The sequence below is a fragment of the Scardinius erythrophthalmus genome (genome assembly GCF_964197995.2).
Source record: "Scardinius erythrophthalmus genome assembly, chromosome: 13".
Lineage (NCBI taxonomy): Eukaryota > Metazoa > Chordata > Actinopteri > Cypriniformes > Leuciscidae > Scardinius > Scardinius erythrophthalmus.
Genome location: NC_138233.1, coordinates 3,404,399 through 3,421,856, shown reverse-complemented (window position 1 = coordinate 3,421,856; position 17,458 = coordinate 3,404,399). Strand labels below are relative to the sequence as shown.

General features: G+C 36.4%; 2 protein-coding genes across 2 annotated transcripts in view; one reads left to right on the top strand and one right to left on the bottom strand.

Moving 5' to 3' along the window:
* Window positions 1-6,314, top strand: part of lrp2bp (LRP2 binding protein) — a 7,048-nt gene extending 734 nt beyond the window's left edge. Inside the window, exons 2-8 of the mRNA XM_081382409.1 lie at window positions 628-734; window positions 835-948; window positions 2,004-2,134; window positions 2,312-2,417; window positions 3,850-4,073; window positions 4,781-4,946; window positions 6,182-6,314. Of these exons, the coding sequence (XP_081238535.1) occupies window positions 628-734; window positions 835-948; window positions 2,004-2,134; window positions 2,312-2,417; window positions 3,850-4,073; window positions 4,781-4,946; window positions 6,182-6,247 (914 nt within the window). The 3' untranslated portion in view covers window positions 6,248-6,314. The remainder of the gene's footprint in view (window positions 1-627; window positions 735-834; window positions 949-2,003; window positions 2,135-2,311; window positions 2,418-3,849; window positions 4,074-4,780; window positions 4,947-6,181) is intronic.
* Window positions 6,315-6,426: 112 nt separating this feature from the next.
* Window positions 6,427-17,458, bottom strand: part of snx25 (sorting nexin 25) — an 80,439-nt gene continuing 69,407 nt past the window's right edge. Inside the window, exons 12-19 of the mRNA XM_081382459.1 lie at window positions 14,861-15,001; window positions 14,602-14,715; window positions 13,010-13,171; window positions 12,304-12,421; window positions 10,406-10,472; window positions 10,147-10,328; window positions 7,295-7,395; window positions 6,427-7,134 (exon numbers count right to left, since the gene is read on the bottom strand). Coding sequence (XP_081238585.1) covers window positions 7,069-7,134; window positions 7,295-7,395; window positions 10,147-10,328; window positions 10,406-10,472; window positions 12,304-12,421; window positions 13,010-13,171; window positions 14,602-14,715; window positions 14,861-15,001 — 951 coding nt within the window. The 3' untranslated portion in view covers window positions 6,427-7,068. The remainder of the gene's footprint in view (window positions 7,135-7,294; window positions 7,396-10,146; window positions 10,329-10,405; window positions 10,473-12,303; window positions 12,422-13,009; window positions 13,172-14,601; window positions 14,716-14,860; window positions 15,002-17,458) is intronic.

Sequence of the window (17,458 nt, the reverse complement as noted above, 5' to 3'; positions counted from 1 at the left end):
AAAGAACAGCATTTATCTGAAATCTAAAGCTTTTGTAACATTAAACACTACCGTTCAAAAGTTTGGGGTCAGTAAGAATTTTTATTTTATTTTTTGGGGGAAATAAATAAAATAAATCAATACTTTCATTCAGCAAGGATGAGTTAAACTGATCAAAAGTGACAGTAAAGACATTTATAATGTTACAAAAGATTCTATTTAAAATCAGTGCTGTTCTTTTGAAATTTCTATTCATCAAAGAATAATTGTACACAACTGTTTTCAACATTAATAATAATCATAAATGTGTCTTGAGCATCAAATCCTCATATTAGAGTGATTTCTGAAGGATCATGTGACACTTAAGACTGGAGTAATGATGCTGAAAATTCAGCTTTGATCACAGGAATAAATTACACTTTAAAATATGTAAAATTAGAAAAGTTATTTTAAATTGTCATAATATTTAACAATATTTCCATATAAAATAAAATAAAAAATGTAATAAAATAAATGCAGCCTTGGTGAGCAGAAGAGACTTCTTTAAAAAAAATACAAATCTTACCGATCCAAAACACACACACACACACACACACACACACACACACAGTAGATCATACATATATTGATTGTGTTTGATTTTAGCAGAGATCAGTGCTGAGTCGGTGGAGAAGACAGTGACTCTGCTTAAAGAGAAAGCAGAAAGTGGAGATTCTCACGCCGCCTTCCTCCTGGGACAGATCCACTATGAGGAGGTGATGACGCCTGAAGCCTCGCATTTATTCTGCACACTGTTTCTATAGGCGATGCGAAGCCAGAATCCATGAATGGTGACTCCTGGTGTTTGTTGTTCAGGGCCGCTACACAGAAGCAGAGGTGATGTTCGACAGCATTAAAGATGAAGATCCCCGAGCTCTGTATCAGCTGGCTGTCATGTATTACGATGGCCTTGGAACCAAAGAAGACCTTGTGAGGACCTTATATAAGATTATAACTCACATCCACAGTTATACTATACTGATAAAAATGAAAAATCCAGTGTAATTTCTACTGTACATGAAAAAGTTAGTTCAGGCAAGAATTAAAAAAAAAACTAAGTAAATTCTATATTAGTGTTGAAATTAAAGCTTTAATATCAGCGTTATGAAATTAAGTAAAATTACTCAACTTTTCTGATACTGGTGTTCCCATCATGCACTGGGCCTTGAATAATTAATGAGGTTGATTTCTCACTGGTTTCCAGCTGTATTTTTTTTCAGTGTAAGCCTTCTTGTATTTTTTATTTTTATTTTTTATTTACAAACGCCTGCAAAAGCAACTAAAATTGGAGCACAACAGTCGGAAGTCCGGAAGTAAAAGCTTAATTTTCTCCATAGGAAAACTGATTTTGAACGATGACTCATAAACCTTTAAATTGCGATGGTATTTTGCTTCTGTTGAAACCGTTAGCCCATATTATTTCAGCTTATTTATAAAATAATCGCGTTTAACAGCTAAATTCGTGTTGATAAACTACATTACCCATGATGCTGTACAGAAAATTCCACCAATCAGAGTTGAGACAAGCAAAACCGCTCTTTAGCTCCGCCCACTCCCATATTTGAGTCGATCTCTCTACTCAAAATACTGAAATCTTTATATATGCATATTTTGCAATGAACCTAAAATATATATTGTTTTTATATATAATCAACATATTAAATGAGTAGTTTTATATTTCATCCGTTTTTTAGTTTGTGTCATTCGCAATGCTTCATGGGATTGTAGTTCTTTCCCTCACTGAAGTTGTTAAGCACACAGTCTTGTATTTTTGTCTGATTTTCAAACACTTTTTTTGCTTTAAGTCAAAGTTTGTATGTTGTGATTCTCCTCACAGCTGATTGGCTTGGTTCATGGCTTATAAGACTATTTTAAAATCCCTATGGGAAAAATTAATGGAAAAAAATTGTTCGGGAAAAGGGGACGGACAATGTTACACTCTATTTAATTCTCACTGTCCATATGAAAACCACTGACTTTAACAGGGCAAAGCAATGGAGTTGATGAGAAGAGTTGCATTGTGGGATTCCTCTGTCAGACACGCGGCGCTGTATAACCTGGGCCGGGCGTATCTGGAGGGTTACGGGGTCCAGGAGTCCAGTGCTGAAGCGGAGCGGTGAGAAACTACCACACAAAACACACATCTGTGCATGGTAGGGGTGTCACAATATATCGCAATACAAAAATGCATCAATATGTATTGTGGATAGTTCACCCAAAATAAAAATATATTGTTCCACCCCTAGTAGGGAAGATTGTGATTTGGGACTGTGTCCTGGTTTGTTTCTCGCAGGCTTTGGCTCCTGGCAGCTGATGATGGGAACCCGAACGCTAGTGTGGAGGCGCAGTCGGCTCTCGGCATGTTCTACTGCAGACCGGAGACCCTCGACCTCACTAAGGTCCTTATATCACGCATTGCTCGCACAACCAGAGAGAATCAGCACTGGGATCCTTTGGGAATCTAATGGGATTTTTGAATAGTGATTTATGAGTGGAATAGGTCTGTGGTTGGCAAGAATTGTGGGATATAAACTCAAAATTACGATAAAAAAGTCAGAATTGTGGGATATAAACTCACAATTACGATAAAATTGTCAGAATTGTGGGATATAAACTCGCAATTACGATAAAAAAGTCAGAATTATGGGATATAAACTCGCAAGTCAGAATTGTGGGATGTAAACTCGCAATTACGATAAAAAAGTCAGAATTGTGGGATGTAAACTCGCAATTACGATAATAAAGTCAGAATTGTGGGATATAAACTCGCAATTCAGAATTGTGGGATGTAAACTCGCAATTACGATAAAAAAATCAGAATTGTGGGATGTAAATTCACAATTACGATAAAAAAGTCAGAATTGTGGGATATAAACTCGCAAGTCAGAATTGTGGGATGTAAATTCACAATTACGATAAAAAAGTCAGAATTGTGGGATATAAACTCGCAATTACGATAAAAAAGTCAGAATTGTGGAATGTAAATTCGCAATTACGATAAAAAAGTCAGAATTGTGGGATGTAAACTCACAATTACGATAAAATAGAATTGTGGGATATAAACTCGCAATTACGATAAAATAGTCAGAATTGTGGGATATAAACTCGCAATTACGATAAAAAAGTCAGAATTGTGGGATGTAAACTCGCAATTACGATAAAAAAGTCAGAATTGTGGGATGTAAATTCACAATTACGATAAAAAAGTCAGAATTGTGGGATATAAACTCGCAATTACGATAAAAAAGTCAGAATCGTGGGATGTAAACTCGCAATTATGAAAAAAAAGTCAGAAATCCGTTGTTTTAGAAAAGCTTCTTTTTTTTTTCATGCGTGGCAGAAATTGACTTCCATGATGTAATCAAGTGAAATATAACTGACTTTTCATCACATAAATATGACTTAGCAAGTCATAAATTTAGACTTTTTATGTCAATTTAGAATTTTGATGTCACAATTATGACTTTTGAAAGTTAATTCCAACTATCTCTGCTTTTTAACTATCAAAGCTGCATTTATTTGAAATACAGTAAAATTAGTGAAATATTATTAGTGTAAATCATCTGTTTTCGACGTGAATTTATAGTAAAGTGTAATTTATTCCTGTGATCAAAGCTGAATTTTCAGCATCATTACTCCAGTCTTCAGAGTCACATGATCCTTCAGAAATCACTCTAATATGATGATTTGATGATTAAGAAACATTTATGATTATTATCAATGTTGAAAACAGTTTATATTTCGTAACTTTATAAATGTCTTTACTGTCACTTTTGATCAATTTAATGCATCCTCGCTAAATGTGTGTGTGTGTGTGTGTGTGTGTGTCAGGCATTCTCGTGGCACTCGGAGGCGTGTGGGAACGGCAGTGTGGAGTCTCAGGGCGCTCTGGGAGTCATGTATCTGTACGGGCTCGGTGTGCCGAAGGACCCGGACTCGGCTCTGTTCTGCCTGAAGGCCTCGGCGGAGAGAGGGAACGTTTACGCTCAGGGTCATCTGACGGCCTGTTACTACCAGCGCAAACTCTACTCCAGAGCCGCAGCGCTGGGAGAACGGTGCAGCCTCACACACACACACACACACTTACATGCAACCAGATAATCCATTACGAATGCTGAATTTACCATTCAGAAATGTTGTCTACATGTTGTCACTTCTTCTTGAGTCTCTCCATCATTGTCTGACTTCGGTTTGAACATAAAAGGCTAAAAGTTTTGAAATGTTCAGTGCATGTGTGTGTGAGATAAAAGGACACAAGCTCTTGTAGCTCCGCCCCCTGTGCCGGGAGCAGCAGCTCATTTGCATTTAAAGGGACAGGCACAGAACGGTGCGTTTTTACTAACCCTCAAAAAGTGACAACTTTAACAGGCTATATAAAAATATCTGTGGGGTATTTTGAGCTAAAACCTCACACACACACACTGGGGACATCAGAGACTTATTTTACATCTTGTGAAGAGGGCATTATACCACCCCTATAAATCAATCCAACTGAGATCGATCCGAATTAGATTTCGATCGGATTGAAAGGGGTGGTTTATTCCTTTTCTAATCCAATCGAGATATATCAATATAAGCAGAGGCACAACGGTTCATTATGCTCACTGTCTCCAAATTATGACCAGAAATGGATCAATATCTGCTGTTTAAATCCGTCAATCCGATTATTAATGGATTATTTGGTTGCATGTAAACGTAGCCAGACTGAAACACTGCTCGGTTTGATTCAGCATGTAATAAGTGGTTTTGGTTGTTCTGTCAGAGTGTGTGGGTACGAGGACATCAGTGCTATAGCGAAACACACAGGCTGTGTGGAGGAGTTCATCAGGAAGGGCATCACTATAGCCATGTTTTACTTCGCACGCTGCCTTTATCTGGGCCGAGGAGTCCTGCAGAACAGAGACAGAGCAAAAGCATACTTCGCACAGGTACACAAGTCCAAATAGTGATAGGCTGTATTTACACCTAGTGTAAGCAAGTTGAGAGATTATCTCTCAAAAATTCTGCGGAATATAAATTCGCAACTGCGATAAATTCAGAATTGTGGGATGTAAACTCGCAATTACGATAAAAAAAATAAGAATTGTGGGATAAAAACTTGCAATTGTGATAAAAAAGTCAGATTTGTGGGATATAAACTTGCAATTGCGATAAAAAAGTCAGAATTGTGGGATTTAAACTCGCAATTACGATAAAAAGATCTGAATTGTGGGATGTAAACTTGCAACTGCGATAAATTCAGAATTGTGGGATGTAAACTTGCAATTGCGATAAATTCTGAATTGTGGGAATTAAACTCACAACTGTGATAAAAGTCAGAATTGTGGGATGTAAACTCACAATTGTGGGATGTAAACTCACAATTGCGATACATTCAGAATTGTGGGATATAAACTCGCAATTACGATAAAAAAAATTGAATTGTGGGATATAAACTTGCAATTGCGATTAAAAAAGTCAGAATTGTGGGATATAAACTTAATTGCGCTAAAAAAATCAGAATTGTGGGATATAAACTTGCAATTGCGATAAAGTCAGAATTGTGGGATTTAAACTCACAATTACGATAAAAAAAATCAGAATTGTGGAATATAAACTTGCAATTGTGATAAAAAAAGTCAGAATTGTGGGATATAAACTTGCAATTGCGCTAAAAAAATCTGAATTGTGGGATATAAACTTGCAATTGTGATAAAAAAGTCAGAATTGTGGGATATAAACTTGCAATTGCGCTAAAAAAATCTGAATTGTGGGATGTAAACTTGCAATTGCGATAAATTCAGAATTGTGGGATGTAAACTTGCAATTGTGATAAAAGTCAGAATTGTGGGATATAAACTTGCAATTGCGCTAAAAAAATCTGAATTGTGGGATATAAACTTGCAATTGTGATAAAAAAAGTCAGAATTGTGGGATATAAACTTGCAATTGCGCTAAAAAAATCTGAATTGTGGGATGTAAACTTGCAATTGCGATAAATTCAGAATTGTGGGATGTAAACTTGCAATTGCGATAAATTCTGAATTGTGGGAATTAAACTCACAATTGCGATAAATTCAGAATTGTGGGATATAAACTCACAATTGCGATAAAAAAGTCAGAATTGTGTGATGATTTGAAACAATTTGTTTTGACAGTGTCTGATTTCTCTTGTTGTCGTCAGGCTGCCAGGATGGATCCAGAAATCTGTCAGGAGCTGCAGATGAACGTCGTACGCGGCAGAATATAAATCACACAATCACTCATTTCATCTCAGAGAAGTTTAGTATTATTTCACTGTGAAATAAAGATGATCCAAAGAGAATTAATTTTTCAATTAATTTTCATAATTTTTCAATTATGAAAAAAGTTTAGCTTATATCTTGAATATGTGTGTACATATAAAATGTATTATTTTCAAAAAGTTTTCAAACATAGTTTTTAATGAATGTTATATATATTTTAAAAACTACTACATTTTTTTTTTTTAAATCATTACATATATAAATACATCAACTGGATCTTATTTACTTCCCCCACACAAAAAAAAGAAAGAAAACAATAAAAATGTAGAAATTTAATTTAGAAATTGTACTAAAGTTCACTCACTAAGAAATTGTATTCAAGTTCAAGATATGAATTGCATTTTAATGTATATATTTAATATTCTACTATATTGAAGACATGACACATGACAGATCTTCTTTTGCAATTTATTGCTTATAAATGCTCTAGCCTATTTTTGGTAAAAATAAAAGTCTATAATAATAATAATAATAATATCACAAACAGAACCTTCACAATAACTGTACATGACATATTGCACGATTAAAAGCCTTCATAATGTTCACAATAATATGTAGAGCGTTTACATTGGTCTGGCTTCTTCTTTTTACACTCATAATTCACATTACAAAGCAAAACCCCCTAGAAGAAAAGGAAAGAGATAAAGCAGAAGATGACAGCTGGCAGTGAGTGACCGGGCCTGTTCCTCCAAAAACACAAGAACAGATTAAAACACAAACACATATTCACGACGCTTCCTCGAGTCACGTGTTTGAGAAAGAAACATCAGGCCTGTATGGCGTCGACGCTCAGCTCAGGATACAGTTCTTTAAGAAGCATCTCCAACAAGATCTAAAGAGAGAGAGAGAGAAACTATCAGTATATTCATCATGTCCACCACTAGATGGCAGTACAGTCTCAGACGGAGATGCATAAACACAGCCATTATTTTTAAAGCCCTATTCGGACGGGGGTAACTTTACAAGGGTAGATGGAGTAGTGTGCGACTCACGTAGAGGAGATGTCTGTTGGCTCTGGTCTCCTGAAGTGCATTGAAGATCTTGATGATCCCGTATCTGGCGTTCTGCTGCCCAACCAGATTCTGAAGAGCATCTGAACAACAAGAACAAGCTTTTCTGGTTATATTCCACAGTCTCAGATGACCAATGAAAGACTGGCTGCTGTAAGTGTGTGTGTGTGTGTGTGTGTGTGTGTGTGTGTGTGTTTTAAGTGTCCCGCTCTAATTAAACCGCTCCATGCAGGCAGAAACAGCCTGAAATAAAACCCTCTGAATCCACACAGGACTAGTTCTTGTATTCATTTGAATTTAAAAAGAGCTTCAACAATATTTAAATGATATTTGCAAAAACTCGGTCAGAACTGTGGGATATAAACTCGTAATTGTGATAAAGTCAGAATTGTGGGATATAATCAGAATTGTGGGATATAAACTCGTAATTACAATAAAAAAGTCAGAATTGTGGGATATAAACTCGCAATAGCAATAAAAAAGTCAGAATTGTGGGATATAAACGCGCAATTATGATAAAAAAAGATAATTGTGGGATATAAACGCGTAATTACGATGAAAAAGTCAGAATTGTGGGATATAAACTCGCAATAGCAATAAAAAAGTCAGAATTGTGGGATATAAACGCGCAATTATGATAAAAAAAAGACAGAATTGTGGGATATAAACGCATAATTACGATGAAAAAGTCAGAATTGTGGGATATAAACTCGCAATTACGATGAAAAAGTCAGAATTGTGGGATATAAACTCGCAATAGCAATAAAAAAGTCAGAATTGTGGGATATAAACGCGCAATTACGATGAAAAAGTCAGAATTGTTGGACATAAACTCGTAATTACGATAGAAAAGTCAGAATTGTGGGATATAAACGCGTAATTACGATAAAAAAGTCAGAATTGTTGGATATAAACGCGTAATTACGATAAAAAAAGTCTGAATTGTGGGATATAAACTCGCAATTATGATAAAAATGTCAGAATTGTTGGATATAAACTCGCAATTACGATAAAAAAGTCAGAATTGTGGGATATAAACTTGCAATTACGATAAAAAAGTCCGAATTGTGGGATATAAACTCACAATTACGATAAAAAAGTCAGAATTGCGGGATATAAACTCGCAATTACGATAAAAAAGTCCGAATTGTGGGATATAAACTCACAATTACGATAAAAAAGTCAGAATTGTTGGATATAAACTCGCAATTACGATAAAGTCAGAATTGTTGGATATAAACTCGCAATTACGATAAAAAAGTCAGAATTATTGGATATAAACTCGCAATTATGATAAAAAAAAGTCAGAATTGTGGGATATAAACGCGTAATTACGATAAAAAAGTCAGAATTGTTGGATATAAACGCGTAATTACGATAAAAAAGTCTGAATTGTGGGATATAAACTCGCAATTATGATAAAAATGTCAGAATTGTTGGATATAAACTCGCAATTACGATAAAAAAGTCAGAATTGTGGGATATAAACTTGCAATTACGATAAAAAAGTCAGAATTGTGGGATATAAACTCGCAATTACGATAAAAAAGTCCGAATTGTGGGATATAAACTCACAATTACGATAAAAAAGTCAGAATTGTGGGATATAAACTCACAATTACGATAAAAAAGTCCAAATTGTGGGATATAAACTCACAATTACGATAAAAAAGTCAGAATTGTTGGATATAAACTCGCAATTACGATAAAGTCAGAATTGTTGGATATAAACTCGCAATTACGATAAAAAAGTCAGAATTATTGGATATAAACTCGCAATTATGATAAAAAAAAGTCAGAATTGTGGGATATAAACGCGTAATTACGATGAAAAAGTCAGAATTGTTGGACATAAACTCGTAATTACGATAGAAAAGTCAGAATTGTGGGATATAAACGCGTAATTACGATAAAAAAGTCAGAATTGTTGGATATAAACTCGCAATTACGATAAAAAAGTCAGAATTGTGGGATATAAACTTGCAATTATGATAAAAAAGTCAGAATTGTGGAATATAAACTCGCAATTACGATAAAAAAGTCTGAATTGTTGGATATAAACTCGCAATTACGATAAAAAAGTCTGAATTGTTGGATATAAACTCGCAATTACGATAAAAAAGTCTGAATTGTTGGATATAAACTCGCAATTACGATAAAAAAAGTCAGAATTGTTGGATATAAACTCGCAATTACGATAAAAAAGTCAGAATTGTTGGATATAAACTTGCAATTACGATAAAAAAGTCAGAATTGTGGGATATAAACTCGCAATTACGATAAAAAAGTCTGAATTATTGGATATAAACGCGCAATTACGATAAAAAAGTCAGAATTGTTGGATATAAACTCGCAATTACGATAAAAAAGTCAGAATTATTGGATATAAACTCGCAATTATGATAAAAAGTCAGAATTGTTGGATATAAACTCGCAATTACGATAAAAAAGTCAGAATTGTGGGATATAAACTCGCAATTATGATAAAAAAGTCAGAATTATGGGATATAAACTCGCAATTACGATAAAAAAGTCAGAATTGTGGGATATAAACTCGGAATTGTTGGATATAAACTCGCAATTATGATAAAAAAGTCAGAATTGTTGGATATAAACTCGCAATTACGATAAAAAAGTCAGAATTGTGGGATATAAACTCGCAATTATGATAAAAAAGTCAAAATTATGGGATAGAAACTCGCAATTATAATAAAACTGTTGTGTTCCCAAGTGTTGTCATAGAAACTAATAATTTCATGCACACGAATGCAACTACGGTAATTCTGACGAAACGTGATGTTTTTAGTGCAAGTTTCTGCAAAAGTTCCGCTCACCTGGGATGTTGTCTAGAAGCTTCTGTTGCGCTCTCTCCTTGGTTTCTTTGCGTTCGCTCTCCGAGCGGCTTTTGTTATGCGGCGCCAGTTTCCCGTTGGGCCAAAACGTGTCCCGGAATATATTAATGTAGTAAACCAGCATCTGCTCACTGAAGATCCAGTTCACAGTGTCTCTGATCTGCCTGAGGAAGGACAGCGAGGGACAAACTCAGTGAGCAAATCAAGCGTGTTTCCACTACCAACATCCCGTTCTGCTTACTTGTTTATGGTGCGTCCAAACGTGACCTGAACTAGTGCAATTAGTGTCTTCCTCACCCACTTAAACACTGCCGAGAGAAACACACACGAGCATGTTAGAGAGCGGCACTCCATCTGATGCAACAAGCTGAGAAAAAGGTTCGGTAACACTTTATTTTACGTTACATGTACTTACCGTAGTAATAACAGTAAATTATGCAGAATTACATGCAACTAACCTTCAACCAAACCCTAATCCTACCCTAACCCTATAGTAAGTACATGTAGTTAATTAATATTACTAAATACTTAAATATATAATTACACTGTAACAATGACAGCTTAAAATAAAGTGTAACCAAAGGTTATTTTAGAAATCTAGGGTTCTTGACTCGATTTATGACGATTTATGTCAGAAAGGCTCAATATAAGGAGAAATGTCTTACATGTTTGCGTGATACTTTCATGCTTAACAGGTTATTTCAGTTTTTATAGTGATAAAGTATGTAAGCGAGCTGTTTAATTCCTAAAATTTAAGAATAAAAAATTAATTGATGACAAAAATCCAGCTTTTAATGTAGTTTATGTCTATGTGGTGTTTTTAATATGCTTAAAGACAAACCATGTGTAAATTCATAAGTCGACAGCATTGCTGAGTATTTCCTCCTTAAAACTGCAGTGAACCAAAGACAGTCTCAGAAACACACTTTGAAATCGCTGGTGTTTCTGACGTCACAAACTACCTTGTAACCAATCAGATCAACGTGTGATCGTCAACCAGTGGATCTCTGAGCTGAGTGAGTGAGTGGAGGCGGGGCTCATTTGCATATTCATAGAACCGCACATACTAAATGAGGCAAGGGTGTCGAGTTACATTCAAGATATTTTAAGACATGAAGATTTTTTTTTTTCAAGGCAAAAACGTTTAAATATATAATTTTGGAGATCAAAGATGAGTTTTAAGGGATAAAATAATGGACTACAGGGGGACTTTAAAGCAGAAACAGTTCCATTTCACCTTCAACTTATTTTAGTTTATTGCAAAAGCAACATTTCTAATTTTCTTTTTTCAACTAATATTCATATTTTATTTTATTTCAGCTTTATTTAAATCAACAGAAATGTTTTTAATAGTTTTAGTCCTGCTCTACGAAGCATTAGCCGTTAGTCCGTCACACGGTCCTGCGGTCAGAGATGTGTTGAGTTTCACAGCCACAGACGCGAGAGCTTATCGTTTTCATCACTGCGGGTGACGTGTGTGTGTGTGTGTGTGTTTCTACCAAACGGCAACCTTCCGGTCTCTCTCTTGATTCAACACTGAAGAGACTTAAACTGCAGTTCATCCACTGGCCACTAGAGGCCGGCTGCAGAAGAGAGTCAATCCCATAAACCCTCATGTTAAAATGCCCAACTTTACAGCAGAAAAAAACATGTTTACAGTCTGGTACAAAAAGTGGTTTTGGTCTATAAAGCTAATGTTGCCCTTCATGACGACTGTGAGGGGGGTGAATATTTTTATAACTCATCCGTTTAAATTATATTAAGCCTTAAAGTTGTGCATAATTAAGGGCGTGGCCACTTGAGTGACAGGTGGATTGCCGCTGATGTCACTACTAGCCGTTTGTCTGTTAGCGCCACGTCACCTCAGCTAATCCGCCTCGCTGCACATTTACGTTTATCCGGGAGTGACGCTGCCAAGATGGCGACGGCCGGCTCCGCCCACTTTGGGCTTCAAAAACGCTCTTCAGAAACACTACGGGTGACGTCACGCACACTACGCCCATTGTTTTGTACAGTCTATGGTTTCACGGTCCTGCGGTCAGAGATCAGTTGAGTTTCACAGCCACAGACGCGAGAGCTCATCGCTTCATCACTGCGGGTGACGTGTGTGTGTGTGTGTGTGTGTGTGTTTGTACTCACTGCCCCTGAGCTCAAAGATCTCCCCGATCAGCATGAAACACGGCTCCGCCAGCGCGTCTTTCCTCCCGTCAGTCTCATCACCGTAATCTGAGAGATCACTGTCATCCTCGGCCTCATCCTGACACACACACACACACACACACACACACACACACACACACACACTCATCACGTCTGATCTGACATAAGTCTAATCTGTCTGATCATCATTTGGTGGTTAGGTGACAAATTGTGTTACTCAATAAGTTCTTGTTTGTTTTGTGTGTGTGTGTGTGTGTGTGTGAGTTTTTGTGTGTGTGTGTGTGTGTGTATTTGTGTGTTTTTGTGTGTGTGTGTGTGTGTGTGTGTGTATATATGTGTGTGTGTGTATATATATGTGTGTGTGTGTGTTTTTGTGTGTGTGTGTGTGTGTGTGTGTGTGTGTGTGTGTGTGTGTATATGTGTGTGTGTTTTTGTGTGTGTGTTTTTGTGTGTGTGTGTGTGTGTGTGTGTGTGTGTGTGTGTGTGTGTGTGTGTGTGTGTGTGTGTGTGTGTGTGTGAGTGAGTGAGTGAGTGAGTGAGTGAGTGAGTGAGTGAGTGTTTGAGTGAGTGAGTGAGTGAGTGAGTGAGTGAGTGAGTGAGTGAGTGAGTGAGTGAGTGTGTGTGTGTGTGTGTGTGTGTGTGTGTGTGTGTGTGTGTGTGTGTGTGTGTGTGTGTGTGTGTGTACCTCCTGATGTGAGAAGAAGTCTCCCGGCAGTTTCTCCAGGAAGGATGCGAGAGAGAAGGAGGATTTCTTCTGGATGTCGATGACCTTCAAGTATTCAGGAGACGGACTGAGAAACGCGTACAACGCCTCGCTCTGACACATGCGCTCGTCCGTCAACACTTTCTACAGAGGAAACACACACACACACGAGGACAGAAACACACACACAGTGCAAGAACACAGTCCTGTTGTCATCATTAACACGAGGGTTTAAAATATGACACTTTTTTTTACAAGCAGTAAATCTAAAACACACTGAATGTTTGCTGTTCTCTGGGAAGTTGGTCACTAACAGACTCACAATTGCATGCTGGGAAATGGAGTATGTAATGCATTAAAGGAAGGACTTTTGTGCTTGAAAGAGCTCTGATAAAGTGTGCAATTCTCTTCGAGGATGTGGAAAGAAGAGATAATGCTCTTAAAGGGTTAAATATTTGCCATAATCTATCATTATGTCATTAAGTTAGAGCTAGATGATGATCAATGTCTTGAAATAAGCAGAAGTAATTAAATACTCAATATCGGCTGATACAATAAATGGACAAAAGAGCCGATCAATAACAGATACGTGCCGATATATTGTGACCCAAAAGGTCATTTTGATATTTCTGTGCGGCTTAAAGAATAACATCAGGATGTGGTTTAGATGTCAAAAAAATTAAATGAACAAATAAATGATTTCAATTAAAATAAATAACTTAAATATTGGCTTTAGTAGAGTTTGGCATAGTATTATATTTATTATTATTATTGAGCAGTGAAGCAATTTTTTTTAGTATTTAAATAAGTGCTATTATTGTTATTATGTTATTATTAATTATTAAACGTTATTAATATTTGCTGAAAACCATAAGTAATCATTAAGTGTTTAAAAATATCACGTTTTGGCCTTTTTACTGAAGAGGCACATTTTGTTCAGATCAAAATGCAGAAAATGTTTATATATTCATGACTCAAATTATTTCAATTCATCAGATTTTGCACTTGGCAAAATATTTGTGAAAATATTTAGTAATTTAAAAGAAAATTGACAAAAATAAATATTTACAGAACAGTCAAATATGCTTTAAATTGAAATTAAAATTAATAAATGTTGGCATTAATAGACTTTTGCATAATATTTTATTCATGATGAAGCAGTGAAGTAATTTTGTTCTAAAATGTTATTAATATTTACATGAAAACCATTTAAAAAAATCATAAAGGTCATTAAAAATAATGTTATACAAATGTTTAAAAATATCACATATTTGGGCTTTTTTTTTAAAGAAATTGCACATTTTGATCAGTTAAAATTAGGAAAACTCAAACATTCATTTTAAAGTTTGCACTTGGTAAAATATGTTTGAAAACAATTTTGTGGGATGACAGAAAAAAAATTACATGGACTATAAAAAAAATCAGATACTATTTACAAATAATTAATAAATAGTTGAACTGAAGCCTATGGAGAGTCTTACGGCTCAGTGTGAGATTCTGTTGAGCTCTTCTATGACAGATCAGAAACTCTACAGACGTTCAAGTCTTCAGTCTGGCTATGGTGAGACACTCACCTGTAAAAACGTGTTGAGTTGATTTTTGGATTTGTCGAGGAACTTTTGGTCGATGGACTTGAAGGGCAGTTTGCTGAGCGAGGGAAGCTGGACCTTCTTGAGCGACGGGAAACACTGCGGAAGAAAGAAAGCATCGGCCTGTGGTTTGTGTTCGGTCACGCATAATCTCCATCAGAACTGATACTGTACACAACAACAGGATGAGTCACAGCGTCGCCATGGCAACTGGGCCGCCAGGATGTGACATCATCAGGCGTACCTCCGTCAACTTCCTGTGCAGAGCCTGGAACTCGCTGATCTTCCTGGTGACGCTCCAGCGGTTGTTCTTGCAGTCGTCGTCTTCAGACAGACTCACGGATACGCAGTAACACGCCGTCTGTTCTCCGTTCTCCTCTGAGGCCTGACGGACACACACACACTGGGGTTAACAAGACGGACGGACGGACGGACGGACGGACGGATGGATGGATAAATGAATGGATGGATGGATGGATGGATAAATGGATGGATGGATGGATGGATGGATGTATGGATGATGGATAAATGGATGGATGGATGGATGGATGGATGGATGGATGGATAAATGGATGGATGGATGGATGGATGGATGGATGGATGATGGATAAATGGATGGATGTATGGATGATGGATGGATGGATGGATGGATGGATGGATGGATGGATGGATGGATGGATGGATGGACGGACGGATGGATGGATGGATGGATAAATGGATGGATGGATGGATGGATGGATAAATGTATGGATGAATAAATGAATAAATGGATGGATGTATAAATGGATGGATGGATGAATAAATGGATGGATGGATGGATGGGTGGATAAATGGATGGATGGATGGATGGATAAATGTATGGATGGATGGATAAATGAATGGACGAATAAATGGATGGATGGATGGATAAATGTATGGATGGATGGATAAATGAATGGACGGATAAATGGATGGATGGATAAATGGATGGATGGATGGATGGATAAATGGATGGATAAATGGATGGATGGATGGATGGATAAATGGATGGATGGATAAATGGATGGATGGATAAATGGATGGATAAATGGATGGATGGATGGATGGATAAATGGATGGATGGATAAATGGATGGATGGATGGATGGATGGATGGATAAATGGATGGATACATGGATGATGGATGGATGGATGGATAAATGGATGGATGGATAAATGATGGATGGATGGATGGATGGATAAATGTATGCATGGATAAATGTATGGATGGATGGATGGATGGATAAATGTATGGATGGATAAATGGATAAATGTATGGATGGATAAATGGATAAATGTATGGATGGATAAATGGATAAATGTATGGATGGATAAATGGATGGATGGATGGATGGATAAATGTATGGATGGATAAATGGATGGATGGATAAATGGATGGATGGATGGATGGATAAATGGATGGATGGATAAATGGATGGATGGATGGATGGATGGATGGATAAATGGATGGATACATGGATGATGGATGGATGGATGGATAAATGGATGGATGGATAAATGATGGATGGATGGATGGATGGATGGATGGATGGATGGATGGATAAATGTATGCATGGATAAATGTATGGATGGATGGATGGATGGATAAATGTATGGATGGATAAATGGATAAATGTATGGATGGATAAATGGATAAATGTATGGATGGATAAATGGATGGATGGATGGATGGATAAATGGATGGATGGATAAATGGATGGATGGATAAATGGATGGATGGATAAATGGATGGATGGATAAATGGATGGATGGATGGAATTTTTAAAAATAAGCATTTATGCATTTATATATACAGGTATGCATCTATGTATTTATGTATATACTGTACATATTTACACACAAACATATATATACTATATATTTTTGATGCAATATTATAAATATACTGTATATAAATGCTTAATTTTAAAGTAATTTTTATATAATTTTAAAAATAAGCATATATAGTTAATTTAAAAAAAATAAGCATTGTTTATATATATTTTTAAAACAAGTATTTTTGTGACTGAGCATTACAGCCAAACTAATGTCCATATTTTAAAAACAAAGCCTTAGGTAACAAAATATAAAATAAAAAAGAATGGCAGATAGGGGCGAAGATAAGAAATGTTCTCATTATTTTCTTTGTTATTAAATATTAAGATCAAAGATACACATTACACATACACAACTTAATATACAAATTAAATAAACAGTGCTTTATGTTTTCAGCTACAGTAGGTGTGTTTAACAGTAGCATTGCAGAAAGTAATTAAATCAGGGGTGCAAACAGCGCGCTTTTCGGCGCCTCCCGCTTTTTTCACGTCAGTTTGGGTGACTTGTGTGAATCGTGCAGATCCGAAGAGTTTTTTTTTTTGGGGGGGGGGGGGGGGGGTCTGATTATAATTTAATTTAACCAACAGTAATTCTGGATTGCGTCCACCAACAAGTAAATAGGAAATAAGCGAATCAGAACACTGCGCGCCAAACCAGCAGTATGTGCGCAAGCGTGAACCACTAGTGTTTCTGTCTCACTCTGGATCTGCCGCTGCATCACATTTCTCTCTGCGTGCCGTGGAGTGTCCGTTTTTATTCCGGCTCTCATGTTAACTGGTTAGAGCTTGTGTTAGAGCACAATGCCTGCATGACAAACACACTTCTCGAGCCGCGCCGAAACCGCGTGCTAGAAATAGAACCGCAACCGACGCCTATTTTTCACGCGACACGCAAGACTGTTGGAAGTTTTCAGACAAAATAGAAGGCGCAAATACATATTAATAAATTACATTTTGATGCTTGAAAGTCTCTCGGTTTTGACAAATGCA